At 48.5% G+C, this 14,999-nt stretch overlaps 1 protein-coding gene across 1 annotated transcript in view; it reads left to right on the forward strand.

Moving 5' to 3' along the window:
* The first annotated feature begins 335 nt into the window (after nt 1-335).
* The window catches only part of LOC119310129 (prostaglandin reductase-3-like), a 19,724-nt gene continuing 5,060 nt past the window's right edge, over nt 336-14,999 (forward strand). The window contains exons 1-7 of the mRNA XM_037585968.1: nt 336-619; nt 800-973; nt 4,552-4,733; nt 5,237-5,342; nt 6,270-6,346; nt 9,621-9,708; nt 10,358-10,547. Coding sequence (XP_037441865.1) covers nt 565-619; nt 800-973; nt 4,552-4,733; nt 5,237-5,342; nt 6,270-6,346; nt 9,621-9,708; nt 10,358-10,547 — 872 coding nt within the window. The 5' untranslated portion in view covers nt 336-564. The remainder of the gene's footprint in view (nt 620-799; nt 974-4,551; nt 4,734-5,236; nt 5,343-6,269; nt 6,347-9,620; nt 9,709-10,357; nt 10,548-14,999) is intronic.

Genomic DNA, 14,999 nt, shown 5'->3' on the forward strand with positions numbered 1-14,999 from the left:
CAGGGATGCCAATGCGGCTGTTATACATGAAATAATAGACCGTAGAGCTAGTTTCTCTTCTTGCTCGTTTGTTTTTGAGCGAAGGAACAATAACTTCGAGGCTCATAGTCTCGCTAAATTCGCTTGTAATTTAGATATAGGGAGGTATATTTGGTTGGGTACTCCTCATGACTCAAACCGTGTACCTATGGAAATTGTTTTGAATCAATAAAGCGAGCGAGATTTCTAAAAAAAATGTCTCAAAAAAAAAAGGGAACGGATACACCCCCCATAAAAAAAAAGGAAACGGATACATAGGCGAGCCGTCTCGCGGACGGAACAAACCAAACGGACAAGAGAAGCGGAGCGAGGCATGGCGAGATTAACGAGAGCGAGGGGCCGACTGCGCCGCCGCGGCGCCTCGTTCTCGCCGCCTGTCCCCGTCTCGGCAGCTCCGCCGGCCGGGCGGGTCGCTACTCTAGTACCTCCCCGGTCCCCCGCCCTCGCCCCACTCCGTGCCTTCCTCGCCTTCTCCGCGGCTATTCCCAGACAGAACCTCGTCGGCCTCTACGCCGCGCCGCCGCGATGAAGCTGGAGCCCGGCATGTCGGCCCTAGTCACCGGAGGCGGCTCCGGCATTGGTAAGGAAACACCTCTTTGCCAATGCCAGTCGCGTTCCGTTCTCTGTGGCCGGATTGGGCTTCACACCCTTGCCTATTATGCCTCAAAAGTCACGATTAAATTGATTTTGTGTAGTGGGACAAGAGATTTTGCGAGATACTTATATTGCACGGTCTAACAGTCCTTGTTTGTTCTTCAAGGGAAGGCGCTTTGCATTGCGCTTGCGCACAAGGGTCTATCTGTGACTGTCGTGGATTTCTCTGAAGAACATGGAGAACAAGCCGCGTCGTTAGTTCAAAAGAGAAGGAACCAGATTCATGGAGATTCTAAAGTTCCATCTGCTATATTCATCAAGTGTGATGTCACTGATGCAGGTAAGAGTTTTTTTTTAAAGAGTGGAAGCAGGTAGTGGCAATTAATTGGCTTGCTGTAACATAACTTCTTGATCCAAACTTATAGCTTGGCTATGTTGCTGTAGTGGAAATGGGTTCAGGCTGGCTTTTGCCCAATGTAGTTTGCTAAGGTAACAGTAAACATAACATCACAACTGAAGTCATGAATGGCATTGCACTGGTGAAGCGTAATTAATGTCATTCGACAAATTTTGCAAGCCTAAAAGGCAGTATAGCTCATTATTTGATTGACATAATGTTACAAATAGAACATTTGTTTCAAGCATCACATTTTTTTGGCATACATATGTTCCTGAATAAATTTTTGGCATCAAATTTTTAAAGATGTCTTAAGCTTTGCTCTAGCCTACGGCATGATTGTAGCTAACACCCTCTTTAGAAAGAGAGAATCACATCGGGTGCTTTTAGTAGTGGCCAACATTCGCCAGATTGATTTCATCCTCTTGAGAAGAGAAGATAGGTGTGCATGTCTAGATTGTAAGGTGATACCTGGAGTGAGTGTTGTACCTTAGCATAAGCTGGTGGTTGTTGACTTCCGCTTTCGGATTCGTGTCCAGCGGGATAAGCGTGCCAAAATCGCTAGAATGAAGTGGTGGAAGCTCAAGGGGGAGGTAGTTCAGGTGTTCAAGGAGAGGGTCATCAAGGATGGCCCTTGGGAGGAAGGAGGGGATGCGGACAATGTGTGGATGAAGATGGCGACTTGCATTCGTAAGGTGGCCTCGGAGGAGTTTGGAGTTTCCAGGGAAAGGAGAAGCGAGGATAATGGTACCTGATGTCCAGAAGGCGATTAAAGAGAAGAAAGATTGTTTCAAATGCCTATACCTAGATAGGAGTGCGGACAACATAGAGAAGTACAAGATGGCGAAGAAGGCCGCAAAGCGAGCTGTCAGTGAAGCAAGGGGTCGGGCGTATGAGGACCTCTACCAACGCTTAGGCACGAAGGAAGGCGAAATGGACAACTATAAGATGGCCAAGATCTGAGAGAGGAAGGCGAGGGATATTGACCAAGTCAAATGCATCAAGGACGTAGCAGACCAACTCCTGGTGAAGGACGAGGAGATTAAGTATAGATGGCGGGAGTACTTCGACAAGCTGTTCAATGGGGACAATGAGAGTTCTACCCACTGTTCAAGAAGGCGCTATTAGGCGCTCGCCTAGGCGCGCTTAAGCGCTGGGCGTTGGCATAGCGCCTCGCTTTGGCCCTAGGCGCTCAAAAAAGCGGCCGGCGAGGTCCTCCGGCGAGAAATCAGCCTCTCCGGCGAGGAATCAGCTTTCTGAGGTGAGAAATCAGTCTCCCCGGCGAGGATTCGACCTCCCCTGCGAGGATTCATCCTCGCCGACGAGGGATTCAACTGCCCCGACGACAAATCGAGCTTCTCCGGCGAGGGATTGAGCTTCTCCGGCGAGGGATCGAGCTTCTCCGACAAGGGACAGAGGAAGAGGGAGGGAGGCAGCCTCGTGCAACGAGACAGAAAGGACGAGGGGGGGGAGGCGGCGTGAGGAGGAAACCTAAATTTCCTATCGATTGCAGCAGACGAGAGCTTTTAATAGGAGGATATGAAGATGGGCCTATGGTTTAGTGGGCTTGCCCAGCCCATCTAGCTTATTTCTTCACGTTACAGTACTAACGCCTAATTGCGCCTAATTTCGCCTAATCACGCCTAAGCTAGAAAAGCGCAAGTAGGTGCCCAAACGCATAATTAGCGCCTAGCGCTTTTTTGAACTTTGGTTCTACCATTGAACTGGATGACGCCTTTGATGAGACCAGCACGCGTTTTGTGCGGCGAATCCAGGAGTCTGGGGTCAAGGAGGCTTTAAAAAGGATGAAAGGAGGCAAGGCGATGGGCCCTGATTGTATTCCCATTGAGATGTGGTAAGGCCTCGGGGACATAGCGATAGTATGGCTAACCAAGCTTTTCAACCTCATTTTTCAGGCAAACAAGATGCCAGAAGAATGGAGACAGAGTATATTAGTACCAATCTTCAAGAACAAGGGGGATGTTGGAGTTGTACTAATTACCGTGGAATTAAGCTGATGAGCCATACAATGAAGCTACGGGAGAGTCATTGAGCACCGCTTAAGAAGAATGACAAGCGTGACCAAAAATCAGTTTGGTTTCATGCGTGGGAGGTCGACCATGGAAGCCATTTTCTTGGTACGACAACTCACGGAGAGATACAGGGAGCAAAAGAAGGACTTCCATATGGTGTTCATTGACCTGGAGAAGGCCTATGATAAGATACCGCGGAATGTCATGTGGTGGGCCTTTGAGAAACACAAAATCCCAGCAAAGTACATTACCCTCATCAAGGACATGTATGATAATGTTGTGACAAGTGTTCAAACAAGTGATGTCGACACTGATGACTTCCCGATTAAGATAGGACTGCATCAAGGGTCAGCTTTGAGCCCTTATCTTTTTGCCTTGGTGATGGATGAGGTCACAAGGGATATACAAGGAGATATCCCTGTATGCTCTTTGCGGATGATGTGGTGCTAGTTGACGATAGTCGGACGGGGATAAATAGGAAGTCAGAGTTATGGAGACAAACCTTGGAATCGAAAGGGTTTAGGCTTAGTAGAACTAAAACCAAGTACATGATGTGTGGTTTCAGTACTACTAGATGTGAGCAGGAGGAGGTTAGCCTTGAGGGCAGGTGGTGCCTTAGAAGGACACCTTTCAAGTTTGGGGTCAATGCTGCAGGAGGATGGGGGTATTGATGGAGATGTGAACCATCGAATCAAGCCGGATGGATGAAGTGGCGCCAAGCTTCTGGCATTCTCTATGACAAGAGAGTGCCACGGCAAGTTCTAAAGGACGGCGGTTCGACCCGCAATGTTGTATGGCGCTGAGTGTTGGCCGACTAAAAGGCGACATGTTCAACAGTTAGGTGTTGCGGAGATGCGTATGTTGAGATGGATGTGTGGCCACACGAGGAAGGATCGAATCCGGAATGATGATATACGAGATAGAGTTGGGGTAGCACCAATTGAAAAGAAGCTTGTCCAACATAGTCTGAGATGGTTTGGGCATAATCAACGTAGGCCTCCAGGAGCTCGAGTGCATAGCGGACGGTTAAAGCGTGTGGAGAATGTCAAGAGAGGTTGGGGTAGACCGAATTTGACATGGGAGGAGTCCGTTAAGAGAGACCTGAAGGATTGGAGTATCACCAAAGAACTAGCTATGGACAGGGGTGCATGGAAGCTTGCTATCCATGTGCCAGAGCCATGAGTTGATCACGAGATCTTATGGGTTTCACCTCTAGCCTACCCCAACTTGTTTGGGACTAAAGGCTTTGTTGTTGTTGTTACATAATTTTTAAAATATAGATATCTCTTTCTTGTGCTCCCAAGAAACCTCAATTTGCTTTCCAACAGGTCATTTTTATTGTGGTGGATCTTTCATGCGCATTCTATCACTCGCCTTATTTTTTGAAACAAATTACTTGCCTTGCGATTTTAACGATTGACTGAAAGTGTAACTTTCCTTGCCCTCTATGTTGCCATGATCTTATGGTCACACTGATTTTATGTCTAGATGCTCTTGCTGCTGCTTTTGGGAAACATGTAAACTTGTATGGTGGATTAGATGTCTGCATCAACTGTGCTGGATTTGTCAACAAATCCTTAGTTTATGATGATACATCCAATGGAACCAAGACATGGAGGCGTGCTGTAAATGTGAACCTTGTTGCTGTTATTGATGGTACTCGCATTGCAGTAAGTCCCCTGCTGACTATTTGAGTAATTTTTTCAAGTTAATTTAGTAACTCAAACTATCTGTAGTAACAGAGTGCTGGTACTGTCCGCCATTTATTAACTTAGGTAGAGCATTATGGAGATGTGTATGGGTTACAATTTCTGTTGATGCGGTTGTTTTGGAGAAAAGAAAGTGTTGGATTTACCTCCCATGTTTTCATTACCGGAGGATGGAAGGCATAAATACCTTTTTTGTCGTCATATTGCATGTCGGGTTTCCTTGAGAGCATGTCGGGTTTCCTTGAGAGCAAGAGACAAGATATAACTTTGAAACAATGAAGATTAAACAATCAGGCTTGCATTATTCATGGAGTTTGAATTCTTCATTAGTGCAATATTTGAAAAGAAATATCAATTGCACGAATGGTTATTTTTTCACTACCTATGGTTCAAAGAGCAAGAGAAATATCACTCTCTATAAATTGCACGTGTACACTACTTATGGTTGGATTTGTTCACTGCAGACTCAAATAATGCGAGCACAGAAGAAGCCTGGTGCCATAATAAATATCGGTTCAGTTGCTGGCTTATTCCCTATGCACTATGAACCCATCTATAGTGGGACAAAAGGTTGATCTCTCTTCGTTGTATTAAGAAATGTACTTAAAATAGCGAATTTGTTTGTAGTGTGTAAGCTGTGATGTGGTGTGGTGATTCTCTTTTTGAAATTTAGTGAAGGTAAATACGTAGGCTGGTATTTGTAGTGACAGCAGGTATACACTCCTAAAAAATAGTAATCAAGGTGCTTAGAGTAATCATGTCGTACTAAAATAAACATGTTATAAACTCCGGTATCAGGTCATCCTTGTAAGATCGATCTTGCTCTTTAGTGCAATTGTTTGAACTTACTTTTTTTGCTGTATGCGTATCTTAGTTTTGTGCCTTCCTTTCTTGAACCAAGGTAACGAGTAAGTAATGATCAAAGTTATCCTTAGAATCTTCATTGGAAATGACCTCCCGAAAAGAAATAAACTTCATTGGGGATGGGCTATCTTACTTTATCTTCCACAACGCTCTACTAAATCCGCTTTGCAGAGCCCTTTTAATCTGCTAAAAAAATCAGTGAACTATGTATATATACTATGTAGAAGTTCATAATCTTTTCAGCCATCTTCATATGCATGTATGAACATGGATGTCTACACTATAAAGTGGACTGCAGAGAGTTGATGTACTCGTTTGCTTCTGTGTTAAAATGTAGCATTCCCTTTTTCAAGTGCAAATTAGCTGCTTTAATATGTGTTTTCTTTCAGAGATTGCTCATTGGTTTAAAAAAGGTGTATGTGTTGTAGGCAGTAGGCAGACTGAAATTGCTTTTGAAGTAAGTTAGACATATCATGTATTAACAGTCAAAACTTGTACATAAGTTCATGTTGGCTATGTAAAGTGCTCCGTGTTGACATCAGCTGCACTATTACTACAAACTAATTATGTTTTCCTTCTATATAATGTATGATCTATTTTTATGCACAATATGACCTCAAACTTCACTTGCAGGTGGTGTGATTATGTTTACAAGATCACTTGCTCCATTAAAACGGCACGGCATTCGTGTCAATGTGATCTGCCCTGAGGTATTAATAATTTGCATGAGGCAAGAGAAATACTTAGCATTGCATCTGTCACATACTCACTTATTGGCTCGCACTATTGTGCTTACATTCAGACTGTGCCTATTTTTCTGTGCTACAGTTGTGAGCATATTTTTGACCGAGAGTGGTACTGTGCAGTGCATTGTATTTTCCATTACATAAATTTGTGCGGGCGGGAAAATTTAGGTTGAATAGCCAGTGTGATTGCTCACTATTTCAATTCTTAAGGTCGTCGGCCAGAGCCATTTTAGGGCCCTTTTTTTTCGAGAAAACACATGAGAGCATGCGTTTCATTTCATTGAAAAGAGAGAGTTGTAGTTACGCTCCTCCTAGGAGGCGGATACAACATTCGAATTAATGGACATCCCATGTTTGGGGGGTGATGGCCCTAAGCCCTAAAGCGCCCGTGCTTGCCCAGAGGGAGGCCTCGTCCTTAATCTTCGTTAGCAGGGCGTTCACCGATGGGCGCACACCGTTGAAGACGCAGTCATTGCGGTGCTTCCATATCATCCAGGGGACGAGGAGGGTCATGGTACCTAGGCCCTTGCGCATGGGCATTGGGGCGGATTGATGTGGCGGGGCACACGGGAGCCGTAGCCAGCCTAGTGCCTCGTGCCAGGTCTGCCGGGCGAAGGGGCAAGTGATGATGAGGTGGCGCATGGTCTCAGGTGCCTGGTCGCAGAGGGGGCATCGAGCGGGGTGTTGCAGCCGACGGCGAGCAAGGCGGTCTACAGTCCAGCATCTGTCGAGGCGGGCAAGCCAGTGGAAGAAGCGGACGCGCGGCAGCGCCCGTTTTTCCACGTGAGCTTCCAAGCAGCGCATGTTGTGGATCCAGCGAAGGTGGCTGTGTAGGCAGACTTGGCGGAGTAGGCGCCGCTCGCAATCCATCTCCAGATGAGACGATCAGGCTCGGCAGAGGGGGTCGTACCATCGATCATGTGCCAAAGTTGGAGATATTGCCCAATCTCGTGGATGCCGATTGTGCCTTGGATGTCCCGCGCCCATCGGTTGGCCTCCAACCCTTCCGCAACTGTCCTGAGCTTGCGACGGCGTTTGGAGATGCACGCGTATAGGAGTGGAGCAGTCTCACGGATGGACCGTCCGGCGATCCATCAGTCCTCCCAGAAGAGGGAGTCCATGCCATTCCCAAGCTGCATGGTGGTGGAGGCGAAGAAGAATGCGCGCTCCTCGGCTGAGAATTGTAAGTCTAGGCCCGCCTAGGCCTTGGTGGTGTCCGTGCGGCTGAACCAAAGCCACCGTGTGCGCAGCGTGAGGCTGGTGCGCGCGAGGTCGCGGACGCCAAGGCCGCCCCAGGGGGATTAGGCGGGCAACCCGTTGCCAGTTGACGTGGCATGTCCGTCGTTTGCCTCCGCGCGCCCGGCCCAGAGAAAGCCTCGCTGGATCTTCTCGAGCGCCTTGATGGTCTTCTTGGGGGCGCCAGAGTAAGCAGCTGGTGGATAGGGATCACACTGAGGATGCCCTTCACGAATGCGAGGCAGCCTGCCTTGTTCATGAGGTGTGCCTTCCAGCAGGGGAGCATGCGGGCGGTTTTGTTGACGACGGGCTGGAGCTGGGCCGCGGAAGGTCGACGTAGTGTCAGGGTGATGCCCAGGTAGGTAATAGGCAGCTCGACAATGGGGTAGCCCAGCAAGTCGACAACAGGCGCGGCCTCATCTGCGCTGCTGCGGATCAAGGTGGTTGTGCTCTTCGTGAAGTTAACCTGGAGCCCGGAGGCGCGCCCGAATAGCTGCAAGATGCTCTTGACGGCGGTGACATCGCTCGAGGTGGGGCGACAGAAGAGGATCATGTCATCCGCGTAGAGGGAGACCGATGGCATCGGGCGCCGGGGGTGCAGCCGCTGTAGAACACCCAGCTCGGTGGAGCAAACGGCCTAGTATGTCGACCGCGAGCACGAAAAGCTGGGGAGATAGCGGATCGCCTTGGCGAAACCCACATATGTGCCAAATTGCTGGGCCTGGTTCTCCGTTGACGAGCACCTTGGTGCTTGCCAAGGAGAATAAGATGGCCAGCCAATCTAGGAACCTGGTGCCAAAACCATATTTGCGAAGGCCATCGAACATGAATGGCCATCTGACCGAGTCGAAGCACGTGCCAGGTCCAGCTTCAGTAGTACGCGGGGGGCGCCGAGCTGATGTAGCAGGCGGGCAGACTGGCGGACGAGGATGAAATTGTCGTGTAGGCTGCGTCCTGGGATGAAGGCGTTCTGGCTCATGCTGACGAGGGAGTTGAGCTTGGGCGCAAGGCGTAGCGGCAGAACTTTGGCGAATATCTTGGCGACCAAGTGGATGAGGCTTATGGGCCTGAAGTCACCTAGGGCGTGGGCGTCCGCGCGCTTGGGGAGCAGGGTGAGTAGCACCTGGTTAAGGCAGCTGAAGCCGCAGCCGCGCAACGCATAGAGCTGGCTGAAGACGTCGACGAAGTCCTGTCGGACAATGGGCCAGCAAGCGCGCAAGAATTCGGCCGTGAAGCCGTTAGAGCCAGGGGTTTTGCACGCGGGGAGCCGTTTAACCGCCTGCCAAATCTCCTCGGCCTCAAAGGGGGCATCCAAGTCCTCCAGGCTGGCCGGAGTGACGAGCTCCAAGAGGTCGAGGGCGCAGTCATGTGGCGCCTCCGAGCCCAGGAGCGTGTCAAAGTGCGCGTAGGCCGCGACAGCCATCTCTGAGGGGTCGGTGATCACGTCCTCACCAACAAGGAGGCTATGGATCCTGTTCTTTTGGCGCCGATATGTGCATTGTCGATGGAAGAACGACGTGTTGGCGTCGCCGTCTTTTGAGGGTTCCGAGGCGAGCTCGTTGCCGGGCGATGGTGCGCTCGAGGGAGGCAAGGCCGAGGTATGATGCCTTGATTTGTCGGCGCAGCCAGTCTTCATGAGGGGACAAGACTCGATGCTCCTGCGCAGTATCTAGCCGGAGAAGTTCTCTGGAGACCAGGGCTCTTTTAGAATGACCCATGCACAATTAGAACCTTGTACAATTTTCCGTTCTTTAGCTGAGTTAAATTTGAATGGTACATAGTTCAGTTTTTTAAAAGCAAACAGCATGACTGCGTGGAGCAATTTTATTCACTGTTCCATCTGCGAGAACTAGCTGATGTTAGTGAGTTGATATCCACATTTCTTAGTTGATGACAGATGGAGGATATTTTAGATGCTGCAAGTCATGATAACTTTATATTTGTCATAAACATACTAGCTTATTATTTTATCCTAACAAATATATTGGACTGGTGTATGCAGTTTGTCCAAACAAATATGGGAGAACAAGTAAACCGCGTATTAGTAGATGCGCTTGGTGGGTTTTTGAAGATGGAGGATGTTATTAATGGTACTGTATTTCTCACATAGTTCAGTTATAATCAAAAAATATTTTTTGCCTACATCTGGTGTCTCAGGATTACAGGTTACAGTTAGCCTCAGATAAGTTGAGGCTGGGTGTTTTAATTGATGATGAAAATGAACATGGGTGGTTGTGTTTGTTTTTCCATGTGAAACATGTGCACCCATTAACTGACATGGGTTTAGTTCAAATTTGAACTAAAACCATGTCAGTTATTTCCGAACGGAGGGAGTACTAAACTATGTTCCTAGACTTGTAAAGTATATTGCTTGTGTTCTGAACTGAAAAAAAAATGCAGGTTTAATTGAATGCCAAATAGGTCAAACTCAAAGTATTGAGTTGTTAAATTACATATGTTTTATCTTTTATTATAATCAGTCCCTTGGCTATGCCAACCCTATGTGCCAGGTCGGTACTAGGTACTGTTCTCCTGCCTTCACTACCTTTCTACAAGTGCAGCCCTTAAATTCCTGCCTGAAGTAGCACCGCTGTGCAAGCTTAGAGACCTACTAAACTATTTTGATATCTATGGACCTACTTACATATACGTCTATATCTTTTGCCTATGATAGTATGATGCTCTGTCTTTTTTCTCCATGTTATCTGAAAGGGAAACGATGTCTTCTGTTTGGATTAGGTGCATTTGAGCTTATAGAAGATGAGAGCAAGGCTGGTGCCTGCCTTTGGATATCTAAAAGAAGAGGGATGGTGTACTGGCCAACATCAGAGGAAGAAAAGAAGTATTTGGTGTATGCCACAAAGTCAAAAATGACACTAATAAAGAATAGATTCCCCAGCATCCAGACACCTGAATTCTTCGAGAAGATGTAAGTAATCCTGCTATGTTCTATTCATATTTCTGTAAGGACTTGTCAAATATCCACACAAAGAAATAGCAATGTGTCAGCATTACTCTATTTGTTCTTTTATCCATAACTAAAATGCTTAAAGTCACTGCTCTGATCCCTTAAGTAGGCAGTGAGCAAGCTTTTGTTTGCACTTCTGTGAAAAACTGCAGCTATGCATTGATGGGTATGATTTTATGTAACGTCCTGAATTTTTTGGGAATTCAATTTTTTTAAAGGTAAGGATGTTGCAACATAATCTTATATTATGTTGTACTCCCTCCGTACAGAAATATAAGAGCGTTTAGATAGCTAAAGTAGTGATCTAAACCCTCTTATATTTCTTTACAGAGGAAGTATTTGTTTTTGGAGTTGCTCAATAATACCAAGTCATTTGAAATTAATTTAGCATATGACAGGAGGAAAGTAATTTCCATAACATCCTGAGTCGATTTAGTCATTCGTGGTATTTTATTTGAGTTCATCTTGTCTATCTTTCTTTCATGGATTTTTTTGGATTTTTTCCAAAGTCATTTTTTCCTCTACTGTTATTTCCAGTGTAGTAAAAAATTATTTTGAAAATCAACTTTATATTATATTGATTTTCTCTCTCTCATTGGTCCTTGGACCCAACACGTTCCTTACCTTGCTTGTTGTGAGTCTATCTCATTCACGTATGTGCCAAAGCGTCTCTCTATTCTCTTGTTTTTTTCTCTTTCTCCCTTTCCCTTCTCCTTTCTATTCTGGACAGCCAGCACAGCAATTAGGCCCAAGACCAAAGGCCTATTCCAGCAAGTGCAGCAGCCGCACAGCCCACCCAGCCAGCTAATCGAGCGAAGCATCTTCCATCTCCCGCACGAATGTACAGAACAGAAACATCCATGGTTGCCGCCTCATCTCCTCCTTGCCCCATCACTTCTAGGCCTCTTCACTCCTTGCTATCAACACAAAAATTATGCCCCATCCAACCACGAATTCATTCAGACTAATTGTTCCATGCATAATTGTCTCAATCCCACGCAAGAAATTGACGCACCGAATGCCAGCCGTTGGCATTCGTTATTTGATCTCCCTCTCCTGGCCATCATTTTCTGAACCACTCGGGTCACTATGTTCCTCTGTCCATACTCTCATTCTCCAATTCTTTTCGCACCACCCACAATCTTCCCCGCAACAGAGCCACATCTACACCGTATTTCCCCTACCGTCGCCGTAGGTGAGCACTCAGGCCCGATTCCTTCCACCAGCCGAACCCCTCACCATATCCCCAGAGCGAAAAATATAGCTTGAGGATGCCCGGCCCTCCCGTGTCGCTCCCGCGAGCGACCGGGAGGCAACCCTAGCCGCCGCCGCCTGTCCCCCCCAATCCCCCGCCTCCTCCCTCGTTGTCGCCGGAGGGCGCAGCCGGGCAAAGCCCGTGCAGCGCCGGCGGCGGCCGGCCCCCCCCTCCTCTCTGCTTGGTGGTGGCCGACGCGGGACGGCGCCGTCGGGCGGTGGCGCGTCGCTACTCGTGGGGCGCGGCGGCGTGGTGCTGGAGTCTCGCCGCAGTCGCGGCTGGCCTCGGCGTCTGCGCGGATGGCTGTGTGGCGGTGGTGCACGCCCGTACTGGTGGCGGCTATGCAGCGGGATCCCGATCTGGTTGTGGGCGGCGTGGCCACGATGCGGGCTGCAGGCGACGCGGGAGCCAGAGTCGTGCTTCTTGGTGCGGTTGCTCGGAAGATGGATGGCCTGGTGGCCGCCGGTGGTTCCTCCGGTCGCTCCTGGAGATCCCCTTGTGTCTCCATGTAGGTGGGATGGCTATTGCGAGGCTGCAGGGCGGGTGGCGGCGTGCTCGTCCTGGATCTGGCACCGGGATCCGGGCGGGCGGCGCGGGTTGGGCAGCAGCCTGGCATGGTTGTTGCTCCGGCCGTGGGCGGCGGCGCGGGGAGGTCCGGCGCATGGACGGTGAGCTCCTGGTGGTGCGGCCACTACACGGTGGCTCGGCGGCTCTGCTCGCGGCGACGGCCGGCTTCTTCTCCGGCGTCGGCTCGTCTGCGGGCGGACCGTTTCGACCTTCACTTCATCTCCTCGTCGTCCGGGCACTACTCCCATCAAAGGGTTGGTCCTCTCCCAGCCGCAGTCCACCGCTCGTCTCACGCCCGGTGCTGCAGGACCGAGCTCGTCTCGCACACGGTGCAGCAGGACCGAGCTCGTCTCGCGCACGGTGCAGCAGGACTGACCTCGTCCCCCTCTTGGTGCTGCAGGACCAAGCTCGTCTCGCGCTCGGGGAAGCAGGCCGGCCTATTGGGTCTCGACGTTGGGGTCGCCCAGGGGTGCGAAAGGTGGGACCTTTCCGCTCGTCTCTTTCGTTGGGGTGCGGCGGGTCTCGGGTGAGGTGGTGTCAAGGTCTTGGATGCCGGGGCGGCGGCCCTGGTGGTGGTCGCGCGGTGCTCTTGGGCAGAGCCCGTGCCTTGGTGTTGCCCGGTCCTCTTGGCTGTGTGGGCGGCGTGGTTGCCAGGGTGTGGCGTTCGGTGGCGGTGAGTGTTGGCCAAGGTGAAAACATGTTCTATCTTCGGACGGACCGGCGGCGGCGAAGATCGTTCCCTTCTTGAAGGCGTCATCGCGGCTCTCATTGCCCGTCATGCGGCTCCAGGGGAAACTCTGATCCTTGGATCGGGTGGTGGCGGCGCTCCGGTGCCGTTCCCTTCCTGCACATGGTTTGTCATATGTAGCTTCATCTCTTCGTGGTGGTAGTGCTAGGGGTGGTGTTGCTGCGCTCAGCGCCTATGTATCTTGCCCTGGGTGGTTGCGTGTGTTGTGGTGGCGGGTGTTTTTACTGGGTGCTTGATGGTCGGTGCTTTATATATAAAGCGGGGCGAAAGCCTTTTTCGGTATAGAGGAGGCCCAGACAAACACAGTGACGCGAGTGGTTCGGAAAATGATGGCTGGGAGAGGGAGATCAAGTGACGAATGCCAACGGCTGGCATTCGGTACGTTAGTTTCTTGCGTGATATTAAGACCATTATGCGTGGAATAATTAGTCTAAATGAATTTGTGGTTGGATGGGGCATAATTTTTGTGTTGATGGCCAAGGAGTAAAGAGGCCTAGAAGTGATGGGGCAAAGAGGAGATGAGGCGGCAGCCATGGACGTTTCTGTTCTCTCCGTGCGTGCGGGAGGTGGAAGATGCTTCGCTCGGTCAGCTGGCCGGGTGGGCTGTGCGGCTGCTGCACCTCGCTGGAATGGGCCTTGGGCCTAATTGCTGCGCTGGCTGTCCAGAACAGAAAGAGAAAGGAAGAAAGAGAAAAAACAAGAGAATAGAGAGACGCTTTGGCACATTCGTGAATGAGATAGACTGACAACAAGCAAGGTATCGAACATGTTGGGTCCAAGGACCAATGAGAGAGAAAAAATCAATATAATATAATATTGATTTTCAGAATAAATTTTTACTAACAACAACAAAGCCTTTAGTCCCAAACAAGTTGGGGTAAAACCCATAAGATCTTGCAACCAACTCATGCTTCTGGCACATGGATAGCAAGCTTCCACTCACCCCTGTCCGTGGCTAGTTCTGTGATACTCACTACACTGGAAATAACAGTAGAGGAAAAAAACCAAATGACTTTGGAAAAAAAAAGAAAAATCCATGAAAGAAAGATAGACAAGATGAACTCAAATAAAATACTACGAATGACTAAATCAACTCAGGATATTATGGAAATTATTTTCCTCCAAATGACTTGATATTAATTTGAGCAACTCCAAAAACAAATACAATCTAATATAGATTATGTTGCAACATCCTTAGCTTTTTTGTTTAAAAAAAATTGAACTCCCAAGAAAAATTCAGGATGTTTCATTTTATCAGATGTGCTGTTTCTTTACTGAATAATTTATCGTCCATTTTGCATCTTTAAAAAAGCTTCACTTAATAACATGCTTAACATCTGTAGTGGAATATGTGAGTCCATTTCTTGGACATGATATGCATGCCAATTTCTGAAATCTTTATTATGCATCGCCTCCTACAGCTCCAAATTGTTAGTTGTATAATGCTTTACATTTAGCTGTGTAATATGCCCGTTTTAGAAAGGGGTTCTGTATATTTACCACACATTTAAGTGCATGAACTTGGCTTATGGCCTCATAGAAATACAAGTTGCATATTTTCTTACATGGTAGAGCCAAGAGGTCTTCAGTTCAAGACCTGGCTTGGAAGACATTGATCAGGGGAAGAGAGAAGAAACTGAAACCAATCTGGATGAGAGGAGAGCACGAGTTGTGCGTGCAGAAAAAAAATTCCAGATCTGATGTCATGTAAAGTTGCATGTACTGGCCAGTTCACCCAAAACCGCAAGTTAATGGAGAAAGGTGGACAATGCACTTCATGTGGTCTTGTGTGCAGAATTAATTGATTGCACTTCAACATTTGCCTTCCGAACTTCGGTTGGTG

Source organism: Triticum dicoccoides, chromosome 5B (assembly GCF_002162155.2).
Source record: "Triticum dicoccoides isolate Atlit2015 ecotype Zavitan chromosome 5B, WEW_v2.0, whole genome shotgun sequence".
NCBI classification, from domain to species: Eukaryota; Viridiplantae; Streptophyta; class Magnoliopsida; order Poales; family Poaceae; genus Triticum; species Triticum dicoccoides.